General features: G+C 49.2%; 6 protein-coding genes across 6 annotated transcripts; 4 read left to right on the top strand and 2 right to left on the bottom strand.

Moving 5' to 3' along the window:
• Positions 1–159: 159 nt before the first annotated feature.
• Positions 160–1,115, bottom strand: RhiXN_00007 (charged multivesicular body protein 6; the record flags this gene model as incomplete). The annotated part of the gene is made up of 7 exons (XM_043319826.1): positions 160–218; positions 277–334; positions 389–487; positions 548–700; positions 760–905; positions 960–1,006; positions 1,060–1,115. The coding sequence occupies 7 exons, from the start codon at positions 1,113–1,115 to the stop codon at positions 160–162; spliced, it is 618 nt and encodes a 205-aa protein (XP_043178838.1).
• Positions 1,116–2,923: 1,808 nt separating this feature from the next.
• Positions 2,924–4,325, bottom strand: RhiXN_00006 (hAT family dimerization protein; the record flags this gene model as incomplete). Its single annotated transcript, XM_043319825.1, has 5 exons — positions 2,924–3,220; positions 3,274–3,439; positions 3,495–3,664; positions 3,938–4,154; positions 4,207–4,325. The coding sequence occupies 5 exons, from the start codon at positions 4,323–4,325 to the stop codon at positions 2,924–2,926; spliced, it is 969 nt and encodes a 322-aa protein (XP_043178837.1).
• A 77-nt stretch (positions 4,326–4,402) lies between these two features.
• On the top strand, positions 4,403–8,121 carry RhiXN_00005 (uncharacterized protein; the record flags this gene model as incomplete). Its single annotated transcript, XM_043319824.1, has 4 exons — positions 4,403–4,439; positions 5,054–5,832; positions 5,883–7,280; positions 7,333–8,121. 4 exons carry the CDS (start codon positions 4,403–4,405, stop codon positions 8,119–8,121), a joined length of 3,003 nt encoding a protein of 1,000 aa, XP_043178836.1.
• A 1,458-nt stretch (positions 8,122–9,579) lies between these two features.
• RhiXN_00004 (Fungal specific transcription factor domain) lies at positions 9,580–11,648 on the top strand (the record flags this gene model as incomplete). Its single annotated transcript, XM_043319823.1, has 5 exons — positions 9,580–10,276; positions 10,329–10,648; positions 10,698–11,198; positions 11,251–11,376; positions 11,430–11,648. The coding sequence occupies 5 exons, from the start codon at positions 9,580–9,582 to the stop codon at positions 11,646–11,648; spliced, it is 1,863 nt and encodes a 620-aa protein (XP_043178835.1).
• A 2,508-nt stretch (positions 11,649–14,156) lies between these two features.
• RhiXN_00003 (uncharacterized protein) lies at positions 14,157–17,512 on the top strand (the record flags this gene model as incomplete). Its single annotated transcript, XM_043319822.1, has 8 exons — positions 14,157–14,266; positions 14,325–14,594; positions 14,647–14,835; positions 14,890–15,004; positions 15,059–15,171; positions 15,237–16,496; positions 16,545–17,371; positions 17,424–17,512. 8 exons carry the CDS (start codon positions 14,157–14,159, stop codon positions 17,510–17,512), a joined length of 2,973 nt encoding a protein of 990 aa, XP_043178834.1.
• Positions 17,513–17,858: 346 nt separating this feature from the next.
• On the top strand, positions 17,859–18,173 carry RhiXN_00002 (Transposase family Tnp2 protein; the record flags this gene model as incomplete). The annotated part of the gene is made up of 1 exon (XM_043319821.1): positions 17,859–18,173. The coding sequence occupies one exon, from the start codon at positions 17,859–17,861 to the stop codon at positions 18,171–18,173; it is 315 nt and encodes a 104-aa protein (XP_043178833.1).
• Between the last annotated feature and the right edge of the window lie 1,050 nt (positions 18,174–19,223).

Below are 19,223 nucleotides of genomic sequence, written 5' to 3'. Positions count from 1 at the left end.
CGCGAGTCGAGTGGTCTTAGCACTGGAGAGAGCTCGCGATATTTTGGGGGATAGTTATTGTCGGATTGCGCACCCAGTCGATCAATAACAGCGTGTAGATTAATCTAATGTCCCAATGGGTATGTCTAGAAATACAACTATGCAAAAAGAATCCCCTGTTCATGCAGCAAGTGCCACTCGCTGTTCGGCTTCTTTGGCTGGTTCTTCGCGCGCTGGCTCTGGGTAATAAACTATGAGTATCTAGTTAAAGTCGGCGGAGTACTCGAATTGCATTACCTGTCGTAGGCACAGACGGAAGTTTGACCGGCTCGGCAGGTGAAGGTTCGTGTATTGGCTAGAACCCATTTAATCAAGAAAAAAAACACAACGTAGGTCAGACGCAACTTACCGCAATTCCCAAGGCCTCAGCCTGCAACTGCTCCAACTCCCTCTGAACGGCTTCTTCCTCATCCACAGTCATCCGACTCGTCAACATTTGATCGATTTCCTACCCACGTGGACCTAATTAATTAACCGTACGAGGGTCGGGAGAAACCGTGGGACATACGTTTTGGTACGCTACAGCCTCGGCCGTTTCCTCCATTAACTTCTCTACATCCTCGAGACTCATTTCCGCATGAAGGGTTTTGAGCACTTGGTTCCCTTGTTGCAGGCCGAATATAATGTCCTTTTCGACCAGGGCGAACTCGATTGACGACACCTGTCACGCGACATCAGATTGGAGTCCCTGGATTCACTGTTTACTCATCAGGCATTTACCAGATTCTCCAACGTTTCTAGTTGCCCGTCGGTTTTCTGCAGCATACTTTCTTGGTACTTTCTCCTTCGTAATGCGATGAGTGCAACTCGTTTGTTTCCATTCGCGAGAGCTTCTTTGGCGATTGCCTGTTCTCGGTCCAATATAACTTGAATCTAAAACAAGAGGTTACGATACATTGAATCCCGACAATAAAGCCCACTTGCTCGTTTACGGTACCGCTTGACTTCATCCCGTTGGTTCTTCAAGCTAAAGAGGACGTAAGAGCACTAGATCCGAACCTGGATAAATCACAAGCATACTCAACAATAGCCCTATCCTGGGCGGATATCTTGGGAACCGATTGTTTACCACCCATCGGAGGATCGTGGTTGTAGATGATAAGCTAGCAATACATTGTGATCGTCAGGGGAGCGGGGGTCAATGCGTCATGGCTGTGCCAAGTCACGTGAAATGAGTCAGGGAACAGTCAAGGCTGGCTGTCGCGCGTGGTTGCCGGGTGCAATGTATTGAGTGAGAAATTCAGACTTTCTCAATTACAGAGGTGCTGTGGGGGGCTTAGTACCTGGAAGCCTTGAAGAGTGGAAAATTGTGTCTATTTTAAAAAAAGAGCATGAAACGAAATAGAAAACTCGGAATGCCTTGATGCCTTTGAGGACCGTGACTTTTATTTGGGTCTAGAAATTCTGAATGCCTGGGAGGGATGCACTTATATGCACAAACTACAAGTAAAAAGAATTCACATCATATTACATTTGAATCTGTAGATTGCGCACGTCTTGTTACGTGCATACATTGGTCAGTCCAATAGACAATTTACAAAGGGGGGATGGCCTATGTATACATACTCTGCTGGTTTCCAAACGCGCCCAGTACATCAAACCACTGGTTAGGATGAATTTGGCTCAACAAACAGTGGAGCAAATCTTGTGAAATTTCCCCAACTCAAGATGTAAAGTGTGCGCGTCAATCTGAACGTTCCTTGGAGCTTCCTGGCTGAGGTGCAGAGGCCACAAGTTTAGGCTCCCACCGTCATTTGAGTTTCCAGGTATGTAAGCACCAACCCAACTGAAGTACATTGTTTTACTTCAATAAGCAAACAAGATTGGAAGGGTATGTTGTTATCAAGGGATGGACATGAAGCACCAGTGTCATAACCTATATCTGGAAAGGTTATTACCATATATATCCACTGTCAAAGATATATATAGTATATGTGATGCACAGTGATATATGAATAATATATATTGCTGGGGGACGTTGCACTCCCCCCGCCCCCCTAGCCGCGGGCCAATGTTAATGCCTGCAGGCAAGGTCTGAATAATATATTATTATAGAAGGGATTATGTCATCCCCCCCCCCACCTCAAATCCGTAGTAGTTTAGTATAGTATTTGATAAAGGACTGGAGGGGGGGAGGTCATGTGACCCTGGTGGACTGTCAGTCTCTAAGTCATGAGCCCTTAGAGTAATGACAGTTCTGACTGCATATATGTGAGTATATGCGGCCTTCTAAAGACTGTGGAATATCCTATTAGTAGGTGGCTTGGTCAGGAGACATGCCAGCAAAGGCATGGGTCATGACAACCAGACACACCTGCTGCACTGTGGTGTGATAAGATCCTGAAAATCAGTACATCAGTAAAAGATTCCTTTTTTCAGTAGGATATGGCCTGAAAATTACAATGTTAGTATGCCTCCCTCAGCATGAATCAGACTATGGAAGAATTGATACCTAAAATCAGTATGTATTGACCTTGATTTCAGCTCAATTCTCACTTAAACACACTCACTGATTTTCAGCATTATAACCTTGTACAGTGCTGGTGGACGCCAAAACCTTGATTGGAACAGCCTTGCAACACGTTGGTTGCGCAATGATTTCTATAGCTGTACATAAAAAATGCTGCGTCTGGGTGATGAGCATTGCCATATAGTGTTGCGTATGAGCCAAGTTGAGCCAAGCCAAGCCAACTTGCTTGTGCTAGAGTAAGCAGGCTTGTGGTTACTTGGTGTGATGACTAAGCAATTTGTGCCCTGGCTTGTGTGATGGGTCCATTCCGTTGGGTTATACATATATTCAGCCTGGTTTGGTACAGTGCATGTACGGTACATGAAATGATAATGAGGTTTAAGTTAGTATGTACATGGAATCAATGACTTCCGACTACTCTCCATCCTTGCAAGTCACGCTCTCAAACAGATGAGAGACAAAATCAAGACCATTGGGCTTGATCTCAATCCCAGTCTCTGTAACACCGTCCAGATGGTCTCTGCGGCGCCAACGCAACGTGTGCTTCAAAACTTGCATATATTCAACGTTTGGAGCAGAGAGGCAAGTTCTCTGAGCAGTTACAGTCAACTTGCTCAACAAGAATACTTGTTCAGATAATACAGACAAGGCTTGCGCAGGGAGGACATTCATCGCCATCTGGTACAGTATTGGGTATGTATACTGATGATTCTGCCAATAAATAATAAGCACTACAGCAATGATTTGAAGAGTCTAGTACTTACAATCCAGTACTCTACCAGGTCCAAGCTACCCATTGTCTCTTGGCCAACAAAGGGCTCATCAAGGTAGCGCTGGTACTCTTCCTGCACAATTTGTTGGTTGCGCTTTTCAACCTTGAAGGGGCTTGGCCCATTGTCCCAGCTGACCGTCTCTGATGTACCAGAAGTTCTGCCGGGTTTCAGGCATATATACATTGAAATTAATCCTATTGAACTGTACTTACAAGGACAGAGGCTGCGGGCCTGGGCTGGATGCATTGGATGCACGGCGCAGATTGACGCCTGCAGTAACGATTTGCAGATATCCGGAGCTCTGGGCCTGGGCAGCTTGACAAGCCAATAATGTTGAACGTGCAACAGGCAGCGGGGGCCGATCTTGTTGAATTTGCAGCATCTAAGACAAAAAAGATGATTAAGTACCAATAGTATATTTAATTCAACAACACCAACCGTTCCCCAAACTCAATTCTTGGAGACAGAGCAAAAAAAAAAATGGCGCATTTATTCCTTTCCTTAGCTATATCCGCACTCAAACAAACTCCATGCAACTACACCTGTTGGCAAGTGTTTACTCATGCCAATACTGTCTATCTATGGCATACATCAGGTAAGCAAAAGACCAAGCCAGACCCTCAATCATCACACCGTTGCCCTGAATTGACCCCACCTGATCCCAGCTTGTGAACCTTATTCCGCGAGGCGAGCCGAGTGCAAATCGCCCACGCTCGGCCTCAGACGCAACACTATTGCCATAAGAGCTCTGTGGGTAGATTTGGCGGTCAAGGTCATGTTTGGATTCAAAAGCTGTGGTGTATTCAGTTCGAGGCTCTGCAATCAAAACGCCCATCACACGGCGCGCAACTGTTTCGACGAGCGAGAGCGGCCTTTATGTGATTGGATAAAAGTCATCCATCCATATTCAATGTTTTAACATACAGGCAAGCATTTGCGCGAGCTGCAACAACAATCCTAAAGGTGAGATTTGGCAGAGGTTGGCCGCTTGTGGCAGAGAACGTAATATAAATCGGTACACGTGACGCGTGGTGCTCCTCCATTCCAGGCGAATGTCTGTGCATAGCCGATCAACTCGACGTATAGCGCATGCTATCGACATGACCATGAGGCGACCAGAATGCAAATATGGAACTCCTGGCTGACGGCCACAGGAGGTGAGGCCGTGATGGTGTCTGATACAGTATTTTCTCCAAAGTTGATAAACAAGGCACGGGACGCCAGTGGGCCCAGTAATCGCAGCACTCGACGGGGTCAACAAAGCATTGAATACAACAACGTATTGAAACAACCGCCAGTATCTACTAGCAATATACCAGCAATAGACATAGTTCCAGGTGCTTTTTCATACCGGCCGTTCACACAAGGGTCATTGCGGACTGTGTTGTCAAGACGCGGAAATTGCACTGGTCAGGCATAGGTCAAGTTGATTGATTGTTCCTTGGATCTCATTGATCCAGATAAACGAGGGATAAGTATCTACACCCCAAGTGTGAGTCGATATCTGCGTTGACCAGTAACCCCGTAGCCATGCTGATCAAAGAACTGTATACCAGAACCAGGAAAACCATGAGAAATATCGCAAGTCACATCAGGGGACGTAAAAATTTGTCAAAGAGAATAAAAAAAGTCGATACCAGTCAAATAAACGACTTGAGTGGGTGACAGTCAACCAAGAAACCCACTCTCTGTTTAGTGACGCATGATGGTGTAGGTTATGACAATTTGTGTGAACGAGGATATTTCCATTTAGATCGATTTCGACGCTCAGGTAACTTGGGCGACATTGAGGAAGCGATCAAATGTTACTCTCGTGCACTCGAGCGCACCCCCGACGGCCACCCAGACCTGCCAGACCGCCATGCTGATCTAGGAGTGTCATACGGTAATCGATATCGACGGACAGGAGACGTTGCCGACTTGGAGAAAGCGCTCGAACACAGGTCTCGTGCACTCGAGCTCACCCCCGACGGCCACCCAGACCTGCCACGCCGCCATGCCAATCTAGGGGTGTCATACACCGACCGATATCAACGGACGGGAGACGTTGCCGACTTGGAGAAAGCGCTCGAATGCGACTCTCGTGCACTCGAGCTCACCCCCGACGGCCACCCAGACCTGCCACGCCGCCATGCCAATCTAGGGGTGTCATACACCGATCGATATCGACGGACGGGAGACGTTGCCGATTTGGAGAAAGCGCTCGAATGCTACTCTCGTGCACTCGAGCTCACCCCCGACGGCCACCCAGACCTGCCACGCCGCCATGCCAATCTAGGGGTGTCATACACCGATCGATATCAACGGACGGGAGACGTTGCCGATTTGGAGAAAGCGCTCGAATGCGACTCTCGTGCACTCGAGCTCACCCCCGACGGCCACCCAGACCTGCCAGACCGCCATGCCAATCTAGGGGTGTCATACGGTAATCAATATCAACGGACGGGAGACGCTGCCGACTTGGAGAAAGCGCTCGAATGCGACTCTCGTGCACTCGAGCTCACCCCCGACGGCCACCCAGACCTGCCAGACCGCCATGCTGATCTAGGAGTGTCATACGTAATCGATATCGACGGACAGGAGACGTTGCCGACTTGGAGAAAGCGCTCGAATGCTACTCTCGTGCACTCGAGCTCACCCCCGACGGCCACCCAGACCTGCCACGCCGCCATGCCAATCTAGGGGTGTCATACACCGACCGATATCAACGGACGGGAGACGTTGCCGATTTGGAGAAAGCGCTCGAATGCGACTCTCGTGCACTCGAGCTCACCCCCGACGGCCACCCAGACCTGCCAGACCGCCATGCTGATCTAGGAGTGTCATACGGTAATCAATATCAACGGACGGGAGACGTTGCCGACTTGGAGAAAGCGCTCGAATGCGACTCTCGTGCACTCGAGCTCACCCCCGACGGCCACCCAGACCTGCCAGACCGCCATGCCAATCTAGGGGTGTCATACACCGATCGATATCAACGGACGGGAGACGTTGCCGACTTGGAGAAAGCGCTCGAACACAGGTCTCGTGCACTCGAGCTCACCCCCAACAGCCACCCAGATTTGCCTTGGCGACACTACCAAATGGCTATATCCAATCTCGACCAATATCAGCATACAGGCGATCCATCACAGCTTGACGCTTGCCTGACTTCCTTTCGCCAGTCCTCCAAGCTATCAACCGCGGTACCACGTAAGGTGTTCGATAATGCCTTTCAATGGGCGAACCTTTCATCCCAGCACGCTTACCTCTGCCCCACTGAGGCTTTCTGTGCTGCCATGAACCTCCTCCCTCACTTCATTTGGCTAGGCGCCACCACCACTCAGCGTTATCAAGATTTGATTCTAACCGAGAACCTGGCCATAAGAGCGGGCGCTGCTGCTATTCGGTCATCAGAGTATAGTACGAGCCTCGAGTGGCTGGAACATGGCCGGTGTATTGTTTGGAGTCAGGCTCTTCTGCTTCGGTCCCCTCTCGACAACCTTGAAGCATCCGATCCAGTACTTGCCACTCGGCTTCAGAAGGTTTCCAAACAGCTCCATCATGCGGATTCCGGCTATCCTACTTCGGAATCGGTCGTATACCCTCCAGAGCATCGACACCGTCTAGCGAGGGAATATAGTGGTTTGTTGACACAGGCACGCGCGTTGCCCGGCTTTGAGGATTTTCTGCAACCCACAAAAGCTGCCGGTTTGACACGGGCCGCTCGGCATGGACCTGTAGTTGTGATTAATTGTCACCAGAACGACTGTGATGCGCTAGTGATTATGCCCGGACAAGATCATATCGGCCACGTCTCTCTCCCTAATTACACGCAATCTAAAGCACAGCATGGCTGGTCAGAGATAGAACAACTGCTGTGCAACAAGTCACTTCGAGAGCGTGGGTTCAAGCCCAAGGGCGGCCGAGTACGAGAGCCCGACCCAGACATCGGATCGGTACTTGCAGATCTCTGGAATGACGTAGTCAAACCAGTGCTTGCACACCTGGGATATCTGGTATGTTCGGCCAGACGTCAACGATGCATTAACGTTAACTCTAATTTTGTAGGCCGACCATACCACCGACCCACTCCCACATATCACATGGTGCCCCACCGGCGCACTTTCCTTCTTGCCGCTACACGCAGCTGGCGACTATGACCAGCCCCGATCAAGAGTGTTCGATTACGTTGTATCGTCCTATACCCCGACGCTTACTGCTCTGCTCGCTTCTGGGCCAACCGTGGCGAATCGAGCTCCTCGTGTGCTTGCTGTTGGACAAATGGCTACGGCTGGCTACAGCCAGCTACCAGGCACAGCCAGGGAACTCGCATCTATCAGGACTCATACGCAGGATCGAGCCGAGTACTCGCAGCTCACCGGCAGCAAAGCGACTGCGGCGGCTGTACTTGATGCGATGGAGGAGCACGACTGGGTACATCTTGCTTGCCATGCTCATCAGAACGTGACCGACCCGACCAAGAGCGGGTTCTTCCTGCATGACGGGAGGCTGGACCTTGCTGCAATCAACCAACGATCTTTCAGGAACAAGGGACTGGCGTTCCTATCGGCCTGCCAAACGGCGACAGGGGACGAGAAGCTGCCGGACGAAGCAATCCACCTTGCGTCGGGGATGCTGATGGCGGGGTATCGGAGTGTGATAGCGACGAAGTGGTCTGTGGTGGACGAAGACGCACCAGTTGTGGCAGATGCGGTGTATGGGCAGCTAATGAAGGATGGGGATATAGGAAATGGACAGGCAGGGAGGGCGTTGCACAATGCTGTGGCGGTACTGCGAGAGAAGGTGGGAGAGAGGAACATTGCGCGATGGGCGTCATATATCCATATAGGGTCGTAGCCAGGTGAAACCATCATTAACATATTCTACTTCATCGAGCACGTAGTCATACGACTTTCCGTGCGGGTATCGTTACCTTGCTACCTCTGTATTTATCCGTGTTTTGTGTAGAATCCTTAACTGTATTTTGGATCGACGATTGACCTATAAATAGGATCCCGTATATGTGTCTATATGATCAGTTCTTTGTTCTCGATTGTATCATCCTGAAGTATTAGAGCTTAAGTATCAACTTTTGGTCGTTATTACTGTTGCGCATGGCCTGATATGAGACCTCACTTGTTACTCACAATCGAGTACTTATCCTTGCATTATTTCGTCCCACTGCTATCAAGCCAGTTATTAGGAGAACCTCATTGGGAGTCGCGGAGTGATGGCGGTGGTGCCGGCTCATGCAGTTTAGAGCCTATACCGGTTCTCTGATTCAGCGGTCGACCCGTCATCCAAAGTCATGGAGGGTCGTTCTTTCTGTCTTTCCGAGATAAATTAAATAAATATAGCAAGGCGGAGAAATTTGGACCTGCACCGATCATGCTTGGCCAACGGAATTTAGCGGTGCATGCGCGGAACACTTAAACGACGGGCCCCGATAGCGGAGGTTTACTCAGCATTCCTCGAGAGATGGAAGTTGGCGCGTGTGTCTGGGCTTCTCAATGATTCCCAGTCTTTGCTCGGTCATTTACATCAATTGGTCTCCATGCTTAGATACCAAACTGTTCATTGCTGCTGATGTATTAGCGCCCTACGGCCACCGAGCAATTGCAGTCATGTATCTGATGCCGCAGTGGACAGTAGATGAAGGGACAGCCTTTGGCCAGCGTTTCCAATACAGGCCCACCATGATGACCTGATCTGTATGACAAGTTTGCATGGATGTATTATTTCTAGGTATAAAAGTCACAGAGAAACTTGAATGGAAGTATCGTTCGAATGCTTTCACTGAGAGTAGGCATGGCGCATATCGTGGAATGGAATATTCACCAGTTGGGAGTTGATTATTTTTGTGGCTGAAGAAGGTCAGCCGCGCGGAGGTTACTGTATGATCGTGGCGGTGAGCTTGAGCATCGCGGCAAGCTTTCAAATCAACACGTGATCGACTTGCAACAGACTGCTTGTCGCCATATGATGGAAATCGTATATAATAATTGTCCAGAGGCTCGATGATCGATTCGCTAAACCTCATCGTGCAAGCTTCCACGATATAACTCATGCCCCCCGGCCAGATTCGATCGCGAAGTGGTTGTTTGACGTGTAAATCCAGGTACGCTTTGTTCGGCTTGTATCATTCGATCAATATTGTGCTGATCAGGCGCTCTTTGTAGACGCAAAAAATGCGACGAGACCAAACCGTTCTGCCAACGTTGTCAGCACTCGGGTATACAATGCACAGGATACAGCTACTTAGGGGCGACTAGCGGTGGGAATGTTGTGAAAAACTGGACTCAGCCTGCTTATTCCATGTCAGCGGATTTGCTTCCACCACCAGTAAAAACATCTCGCACGGCTAAACGCGGACGCTCCCACACGAGCTCAGCCAGACGCGACGTTTCGAACCATGTGCTACTCGAGGGCGAAACCCCTGGAGCGGGGCCCAGCACTCGAGCATCTTCTCATGAGTGGTCATCTACAAGTGACACATCCCCGGATCTATTCAACTCTCCCTTCGACTTAGATCCCACTATCTCCTCGTCTCTCCCTACAAGCCAGGCTCTGGAAGATTGGTGGAACTTGGATCCTTCTCTTCCCCTACTCGCCCAGCCGGATCCTTCGTCAAGCACACTCCAACACCAGCCTTTTCAATCTTTGGATACAACAACTTCCTCAGAGTTCTTCGAGTCGTCCGATTCTCAGAACGATCAAGCTGCTCGGTCATTAACTGCTGGCCAAGCAAGCCTATTCAATGCCCTTTTTAGTCTTTCTGACCAGACGGCTAACTCTGCTTCCCATGACCCACCAACTTCGGTCGGCTATCCTCCAACACACCTCCCAACTTGCCCTCCCCATCAGCCCACGATCAATGTAGGCGTGGTCCTGCCGGACGGAGATGATGACGATGATAAGGAAGAAGATGAAACCGTCAAGCAGATCATTTGTGGTACCATGAAGCTGGGTATAAACGCAGAGGGAAATACCTTGCCCTTTATTTTGGAAAGTTGTAAGTTTTTGATATTCGTCCATTTTCGAAATGAAATTCATTTCGATCCAAGATGCTGCCTGGGTCACCCGAACCGCATTCGAACCAAAGAAAGCCGCTCTTGGAGCACGCGATCTCATTTTCAAGCAATTCGGTGACTCTGACGAGTCCCGCTGGACGCTTACGACTTTGGCTAAAATACTCAGAAGTCTAGCAGAGAAGCCAGTTTGGGGCGAGGGCCTCGAGTCCCTACAAACTTTGAGCTATCAGCCTGCAGTTCGAGCGTTGAGAGAGCAGGTTCGTCAGAGGGTAAATGAGATCATGCTACACGCGGGCTCTATGGAAAGTCATGAGCTTTCGAAAGCCCTCAAGACGATGGATAATGTTATGGAGGTAAGGCACGCGGTTCTTGCCATGATATAGCCTTACTTAAAAATCGTAGATTGCATCCATATATTATACTACTACTTCGGTTCCAGAGGCACTAGATTTTATGCGTATGGCTGCACCACTATTCCGATTCTTGTGCTCCGACCATCCAAACAAGATTATCCATCTACAGTCTCTGCTGCTACAACCGGTCCTCAGCCTTCGGCACTATGCGCTTGTCGACATATTTTCAAGCGTGGCTATGGAGCGAGAGATGATCTTTCACTATGATACGACCTATAATCCAAATTTAACTCTGCATATGGATCAATTCCCGAGCGAAGCTGGGATTCAGTGGCTTCATGGCATCCCAGGCGTAATCATTATTACTTTTGCTCGTATCAACATGATGCGCGAACAAGGGTATGCTGATCCACAGGCGATCACAGAAATGGAGACTATGCTTCGTCGCTTTGTGGTGACTCCAAGTTTATCCAACGATCCATTCTTGACGGTTGCGCGTGTTATGGTTCAAGAGTGTTGGAGACAGGCTACTTACATTTATCTGTATATGGTGAGCCAGAGTATTCGTATAAACTTGTCAAATAATAACCAAGTGCCCCTAGGGCGCCTGTCACGTCAATGCCGACGATCCAAGGGTCAAAAGGGCGCTTTCTAAACTTATGAAGTTATTAGATGGGACCAAGCCCGGTCGTACACCAGATGCATTTTTAATGCTGCAATGTATGATTGTATGTACACTCGCCTCTTTGGCAACGCACCCATATTGACACATACCTTCCAGGGGGGCATCGCGGCTCGTAGTCGTTCCGACCGCGAGGTTATTCGCCAACGAATGTTGAGTAGCGAAAGGTTCAAATTCCCAGGAGCACAAGGCAGCGTTGCGGTGATGCTCTTGGACTACATTTGGCTCCGAACAGATGGCGAACGGAGGCCTGCCGTATGGGGTGACCTGCGAGTTGCTACGAAACAGGCGAGCCAACGGTCCTTGGGCTGGCGTTGAATTACGATCAGTCTGCACTCTGCGAGCCGATAAGCTTCTCTGGGTTATTTTGGTTCTTGGGCGGATGTTAGCTTTATTTATTTTTGGCTCGTACCGGACGAGTATACTTATCTCATGTGTATAGTAATCAGTAGATGAATACTCCATTATAATTTCAACACATTGAAACTCTATTGCGCCGATCAAAGCTTGGAGGTTCGCATCATGGCACTTTTAGTAGTCCCGCGGTGTTTTTGATTAGTATTTATGTTCGTGCTCCGGGGGGTCGAATGATTGGACCAGACTGTATGCCGCAAATGGGGAATGGTTCCGGCATTGGCAACCCTCTAATGTATCGCCAATAGAATTAATCTCTGCTTTAGGGTAGTATGCAGTACGCCTCAAAACCTCTCACAGAGGCCACTCGTTTTGGGTGTAAAGGTTGTGTAAAATCGAAAACCACATTTTAGAAAGTCAGCAAGCTATGATTAGATGGCCATATATCTGAGCCATCTAATGCATATACTAAGAAAACTACGAGGCGAAATCTCATGGACAGGGTGGTTACAAGTGGATAGGTCTGTGTAAGCGTGAAGGGGTTTGGTTTTGGTTCAAGTATCTCAGTTTAAAAAGGTATCAACCTCCCTACATGTGACCAAGTTGGATAAATCCTGTATATCAAAAGATATGGGTTATCTCCCGGACCGATCTACATGTAACCACCCTTGTCCATGAGATTTTGTCTTGTAGTTTTCTTGGTATGTGCGTTCGATAGCTCGCGTGTGTGGCTATCTAATCATAACTTATTGAATTTCTAAAACGTGGTTTTCAATCTTACACAACCTTTGCACCCAAACTGCGTGACCTCTGAGAGGTTTTGGGGCAAATTATACATATGTGGTCGGTGACCCGCCAAATATACTCGTATCAAAAATGGATAAAAGTTCAGATTCAGTGAATTAGGCCAAGTATTTTCTATGCCTAGCAATAGTGAAGCTTCGAAGTATGATCCATTCGAAGATGATTCAGTATTAAGTAATTGCAAGGCATTCGTCTAGATGCCTAATTAACGGGACATATACTTTAAGTGGTCTGTTTAGATACCAGTAGTCATGGAAGTAGAAGAGGTTGCATATCCATGTCTATATTCGTCTCCCAGCAGCACATTCAAAAGGATGCAAGCAGATATAGAGTGAAAGAGATTGGGATTGGGATTATAACCAAAAGCGGTATTGGCAGAGAATCATAGAATCTTGCGTCATGGGAATTAATTCGGATGAGGGCGGAACGTCACGCACGTTGGTCATGATGGAGCCGAGGACTGAACACAGAACTAGGTTTAGCATATGCAATCTATAGAACAAGCCTATTTACTGTGAACTGTGGGAGCAACTAATAAAGAGCGATATCAAATCAGAAGATAGTCGTGTGAAGTATCACATTCCTATAATGAAGCTGTTAGTGATACTACTGTTCCAGTGAGTCCCGCCAATTTTGGGATATGAGTCAGCGAAGGCAATCTGATTCCAGTGTGGCTTGTTATTGGTACAGACGAGTCACAACGAAGGCGCAACCACAGGTTAATCAAAACAGTAGCTGTTGGATTGAGAGCCAAAGTGTTGAGGCCAGTTGCATGCTTGTATGCATATGAAAGGGAACACGTTTTTTTCATGTGCCAACAGGCCGGCAGCCATAGGCACATTCTGACTGGAAGGAATGACGAACTTAAGTTTGGCGTGTAGCCACTCGATGAGCCAGTCACAGCAAAGCAAAATAACCCAAACTATTCAAAGCTTATTGCTCTGTCTTTGAGTTCAGTGATGTGCGACAAAATGAGTAGGTACATGTGCGGCCGGACGAACGGACGAGCACTAATCAAGAAAATGTAGCCACCACTTGATGAGAACGTGTATGATTCGGCGGAAGCAAGTCACCCACACGATACGGGTGGCTAATGCACATGTGTGTTTTCCAAAAGAATTCTACAAGACAGCCAAAATTATCACCTTGGCCACCTGAAGCACTTGCACATGTTTCGCTCATCATTACGGTTAGGAGCGTGCCCCTGAAATGTTTTGTATTAACTGGATAATGTACCCGTACTATCAAGGGTGTGCCTTCATGAAAAACAAGTAGTAAAAAAGGGTTCATGTAAAGTGCGAGATAGAGGCACTCTTATCGCGGTTGGGGAAGGGATGGTTACATTTGCGGGGAGTGGCCCTGAGATTGTCCCGAGAAAGTCGCTTCCATATCGGTGTTTGTCTGGGGCGTTTCTGAGGTCATTGTAATTTCAAATTATGGCACACAAGTGACTCGAGCTCAACCACGACCACCACCTTGCACCAGATCATCGCACTACTATATATTTTACCCAGAATCTGATTGCACGCGTCCTTGACTGGAACGAGTGCCCTATATCTATATCGGACTTGGATATTCCATTTAATTCTTGATTTTAAGCTGTAATCATTGTGTTTTACGTGGTTTCTTATCGCATACTAGTCTAACTGGTGCTTGTTCCAAGTCTCTATGAGTATTCTCCCCGACAATGATGTATATAAGCATCAACCAGCTCGGATCGAGGGGGAGCTCCCAAATCTCGGTGGTGAAGCGCATGTTCGCCATCCAGTACCTGCTCGGTGAGAGACATACCTTGTCGCTGTTGGGTACACGTCAGCTGAATCATCTTTTTCGTAGCGAACAAAGCACTCTAGAGTCACTCAGTTCCGCTTTTCGTGGACTTGGGAGCATGACACGCGCGAGTACCCAGCCTTCGCGCACTACCACATATGCGCCGTTCTCTCCCACTAGCCCGACATTCAGTAACAACCTAATGCTTTCCGACGACGACGGTGGCCCAGACGAGGCTTTTTACACCAATAGGCTCTCACTTGACATGTTAGGAAATGAACATATTATATGGAGCGGCTGGGACCGAGTGTGGTGGAACGGTCAGAACACGCCCAGGTGAGCTTTCTCTCTGTTTTCACTGGGTACCATGCTAACCATTGCTTCCAAGCCGCTTGCTCCTTCTTGGTTATAGAGGAGGGATCCAGGTGTGGGATTGCACTCATGAACAAGTACGCGAGGTCCTGAACCTGCTCTCGCCGACGATCGGAGGAGCCGTTATCGGGGCCGCCATAATCCCCACCCCTGTATCTTCTCAAGATGACATCTACTCGGAAGAGCGTCCACTGCTGGGAATTTTGTAAGTCGCCCCGATCCAAGTTTATCTCTTTATTGCTGATTGAACTCTGCACAGAACATCCCGTCCCGACGAACTGCTTATTTATTCGCTACGAAATCATACTGTACTTAAACGACACCAGTTTACTTCGCCGCAAGCAATCCAGACGAGCGATCAATTCATCGTCATTGTGCGTAATCAGGTGTACCGTCCGTTATTATGTATTAACCTGGTCATCTGACAGTCTACCGTTGCTCCCCCGGCTTTACACATCCTTAATTCAGTCACTCTTGATCACCTGAGTACCATCTCAGCTCCACATGTTGCCCTGCCCGTATTCGCTTTGTCGCGCCGCGTGTTAGCCTATGCCTCTGGGCCGCCACCTCCGTCCACTTCGCCAACTCCGACCCCTCGTCTACCAGTCCGAGCAAAGTCCAGGCCGACATTAGCATGGCAATTGAGGGTGCCCGTAAGGTGGGAGTAGGCATGTGGAGTGGAGTCAAGTCATTGCTGGGAGAGAACATCCCTCGGTCCCCATCTGCACATCCAACTACCCTTCATTCACCCACACCCATGTCTCCCCCTCTGATCGGCTCCCCACGTATGTACAGCCGTAGTGCGCCCAGCGAATCATCCTACTCGACAGGTTCTCCTCTTCCTCGCGTCACCATCTCAGGGAGCGGGGACTCTCGCCCACCGGTCTCTCAGGGTCACGTGACCGTTGTCGACCTTGAGCCACTTTTGTCCGGCTCACAGTCTCCTCGCAGGATTGTCCAACATCACGCGACTCCCGGACAAGGTGTCAGCATACTATCGTTCTCATCCGCTGGTAATCTCCTCGCTGTTACTGGCGCTGATGGTATATTTGTTCGGATTTTCGAGGTCAGGCCAAAGGGGCGATATTCGAAAGGTGGCCCTCGACTCACAAAGCGCGATGAGCTTAATGAATTGGAAGAACGCGATACCGGGAGCTTATGGCATTGGTACGACCTGCAACGAGGCCTCACCAGACGGCGAGTTACAAATGTTGTCTGGTCAGCTGACTCCAAGTGGATCACGGTTGCGACGGTGCGCGGGACATTACATATCTTTGCCATCAATCCATATGGGGGTGCTCCTTCCGGAGCATCACACTTACTAGGCTCCGGAAGAATCGCCAATATGACTCAGCTCCCTAAAGCACCTATTTCGTTGTCCCCGGTCCTACGAATCCACATGCCAAGTGGTGTAACAACCTCTGATACCCAACCACAAGCCAAGGGTGTCCCTGTTACTGTAACATTTGGCCGTTCTTCCAAGCCTGACAATGACTCTGCTGTACAGGACATTTTCATTCTGAACCGAGCAACTGGGGAACTGATGCTCAAGCAGTGCATCGTCCGGATGCAATCGGCTTCAGCGATCGAGCGCAGTATGCAAGCTAGCATCTCATTGCCAAATGCATTATCTAATAGTGTTGCCGGCACTGGAGTCTCAGCACTGTCAAGCATGATGCGTGGAGGGGTCGGAGCGGTACTGGGGGAGCGAGGGGCCGATGACTTGGTCTTGGGTGGTGTGGAGGGACCAGCCAAGACGTGGGGGATAGTGAAAAGGGAGCGGGAATGGGGAGAAATCAGGAAGGCTTTAGAGCCCACCAAAGTAGACGGTATAACAGGCAAGAAGACAAAGTCATCCGGATCCGAGTAGGTATCCTTATTATTCCATTCGACCAATTGCTGATTTTCTTCAAGGTGGCTTGCACAGGCCGAACTTTCAACCTGTACCCGTTCCTCTAAACTACTTTCGGGACCTATCTACCTATCTCACCAATTCGCCTTCTACGGTCTTATTGTCGATTGGCAAGCTTTACTTCAACAACATCATTTCAATATACCTTCGACTAAGATAAACGTCCGGCGCGAAGTCTCGGTTAGGCCAATTGCTGAATCGGGTTCCGAAGGTGCATTCCTTGGTTCAGGTACCGACGACATATTCGGGACGAGTTCGTCTTTGGACGCGCCTCTTGCCTCGGCCTTGAAGGGCTCGCTCTCTCCTACTTCAGCCTCCCAGGCACCGATTCCGAGCTTCCCCAATGCCTACTCTGGTGGCAAGAGTGCGACATGGAACGACCCTGTACGCCGGTTATCCCGTCTATCCGACGGCCTCGGACAAGGTCTCGGTTCCTTAAAGCGCGAGATTGGCAAAGTCAGGCCGTCCTCTGGCTCAGGCGAGCGTCGACAGCGGCCTCCCAAGTCACCAGCTTCGCCTGAGGACAGCACCCCTGGGACGAAGCTCGAGTTTGACGACGATGCCTTGTTCGAAGCCGACGAAGACTTGCCACCTGGTAATATTGAGGAACCAACAGACGGCGCAAATTTGCGTCCATCGCGTGAGGACGACGCATCTCGATCTGCCGAGTCAGGTTCCGGATCAGTACCTTCCACTGTGCCTGATATGACCATGCTCGCGAGCCCTGATGTCACCGGTGACTGGCCAGGTGATGGCGATAGTTTCCGTGGCGAGGAGGAAGACTACATCCAAGCTCGCGAGGAGGACAACAGATTCGATGATCTTGTCGGTAAGTACACTTATGCCAACGTATCAACCTCAGGCTCACGTGTGTTTGATAGTTGGCCTTATGGACGAGGAGCAGGAAGAACGCAGGATGATTATGGAAAGCGCTACTTCCAAGAAGAAGAAGCAGAGGAAGAAGCGTTGAAGTGGTACGCCGGACAGGGGTGGTGTCCAGACCAGACCGTGTACATACTTCCTTTTCGCCGCAGGCTATACTGTCGAATATTATCAATGCTATACCAATCATTAGTAGAGTTTCACAACTGACAGAGACAACCCAACCCGAATCTGATGGTATTACTATTACGATTTTAACTGACGTTTGTTCACTGTCAGATACTATTATGCAAACAATCCCAGTCAGCTGTCAGTTTGCCCCCTCTGCTTCACGCCTTACTGCACATCACCGACGACATTGGGGCCATGGGCCTTGTTTGGGCTTACTGGGCTTTTCCGATAGAGCGCTTTCGTGAGTACTCACGCGCGTCTGCATGAGCCGCCATTACCCCTATTTGAGCATAAACGGACGCGTTCACCAACTTGTTCAACTCTCTCAGATCAAGATGGTGCACGGGCTCACCCAAGAACTCGACCAAGAGAGACGACATGATGCCACCAAGCGCGGGAGTTATGATCATTATCCAGACGTTCTACTCGTCGACCCGTTGAAATTGGTCTCGCTTCAATCCTCATTGCAAGCCAAGGTTGCCCAGTGCATTGGCCGTGAAACTGGCGTGGACGTAGCGGCCATGCACCACAAGCTTGCAACGCACCGCGTGAAAACTTGGGCAGGATGCAGCAATTAGAGACATCATTTGCGTGTCAGGTACTGGGTGGGGATGTAATCGGGGTGCTATAGTGGTGCCCAACGGCGACACAATGCAGGATGCCTCGTATGTTCGAGTGAGTTAAGTTTAGTTGTGGCACGTACTAACTTTGCCCTATTATTACTCGAAATTCTTGCGCTGGTGCTGGTATCGTGTTTGCCCCAACGAGGTTTATTGCGAGGTTCTCAGCGATGGCCGGGCTGAGATGTTTGTCGTTCTCGAACCAAGGGTTGCGCGCCCCAGTCGTACGCCCATTTATACTTGCAATCGTTTCTCCGTTCCCCAGACTTCATCAGCTTGGGGATCCCAATCCTGTGGAGTACCAGCTTGCTTCCGGCAGCTACGTGAGTGCAGAGGTGGTTGGTGCCTTAGATTTGACTGCCTGGCTATTACAAAGTAGTAGGTTGGTGGTAGGTTGAACCAAGCTACACTGCAGGGTGGCCCAAGCTACACTGCAGGGTGAACTGTGAGATGGCACAGGGTGTAAACCAGGTGGACACAACCCACATATGGTGTTAGGGTGGATTATAGGGAAAGCATCAGCCCTCCTACAAAAAGTTGCGTACTTTACACACAGCAATGGTTAATCAGAGAAACTAGGTTGCTAGGTAGGCTGGGTCCCAACCTGGGTCCCAAACTGAGCCAGGCTACCCATGGTAAACCTCTTAGGCTTGAGTGTATGCATGGAGATCACACCTCTGAACACTAGTCAGCATTTGAACAAAAACATCCAAGCTAACACCAGTAGTGCATGCTTTGTATGCACAGCAAGCACAACACTTGACATCAAAAAAGAGAGTATGCACAGTGTGATACTTATCATGCGTACAAAGTATGCACAGAGAGTGCAACACTGATGATTTGTCAGCATCTGAACCTCCACACACGTAGTGCCACACATCATGCATACAAAGTACGCACAGAGAGTGTAGGACTTGTGATTTGTCAGTATTTATACCGGCATGCACGTAGCACCGCACACCACGCGTACAAAGTACGCACAGAGAGTGCAACAGTGGTGATTTGTCA

This window comes from Rhizoctonia solani, chromosome 4, assembly GCF_016906535.1.
Source record: "Rhizoctonia solani chromosome 4, complete sequence".
Lineage (NCBI taxonomy): Eukaryota > Fungi > Basidiomycota > Agaricomycetes > Cantharellales > Ceratobasidiaceae > Rhizoctonia > Rhizoctonia solani.
This window is presented reverse-complemented; position numbering and strand designations above follow the sequence as displayed.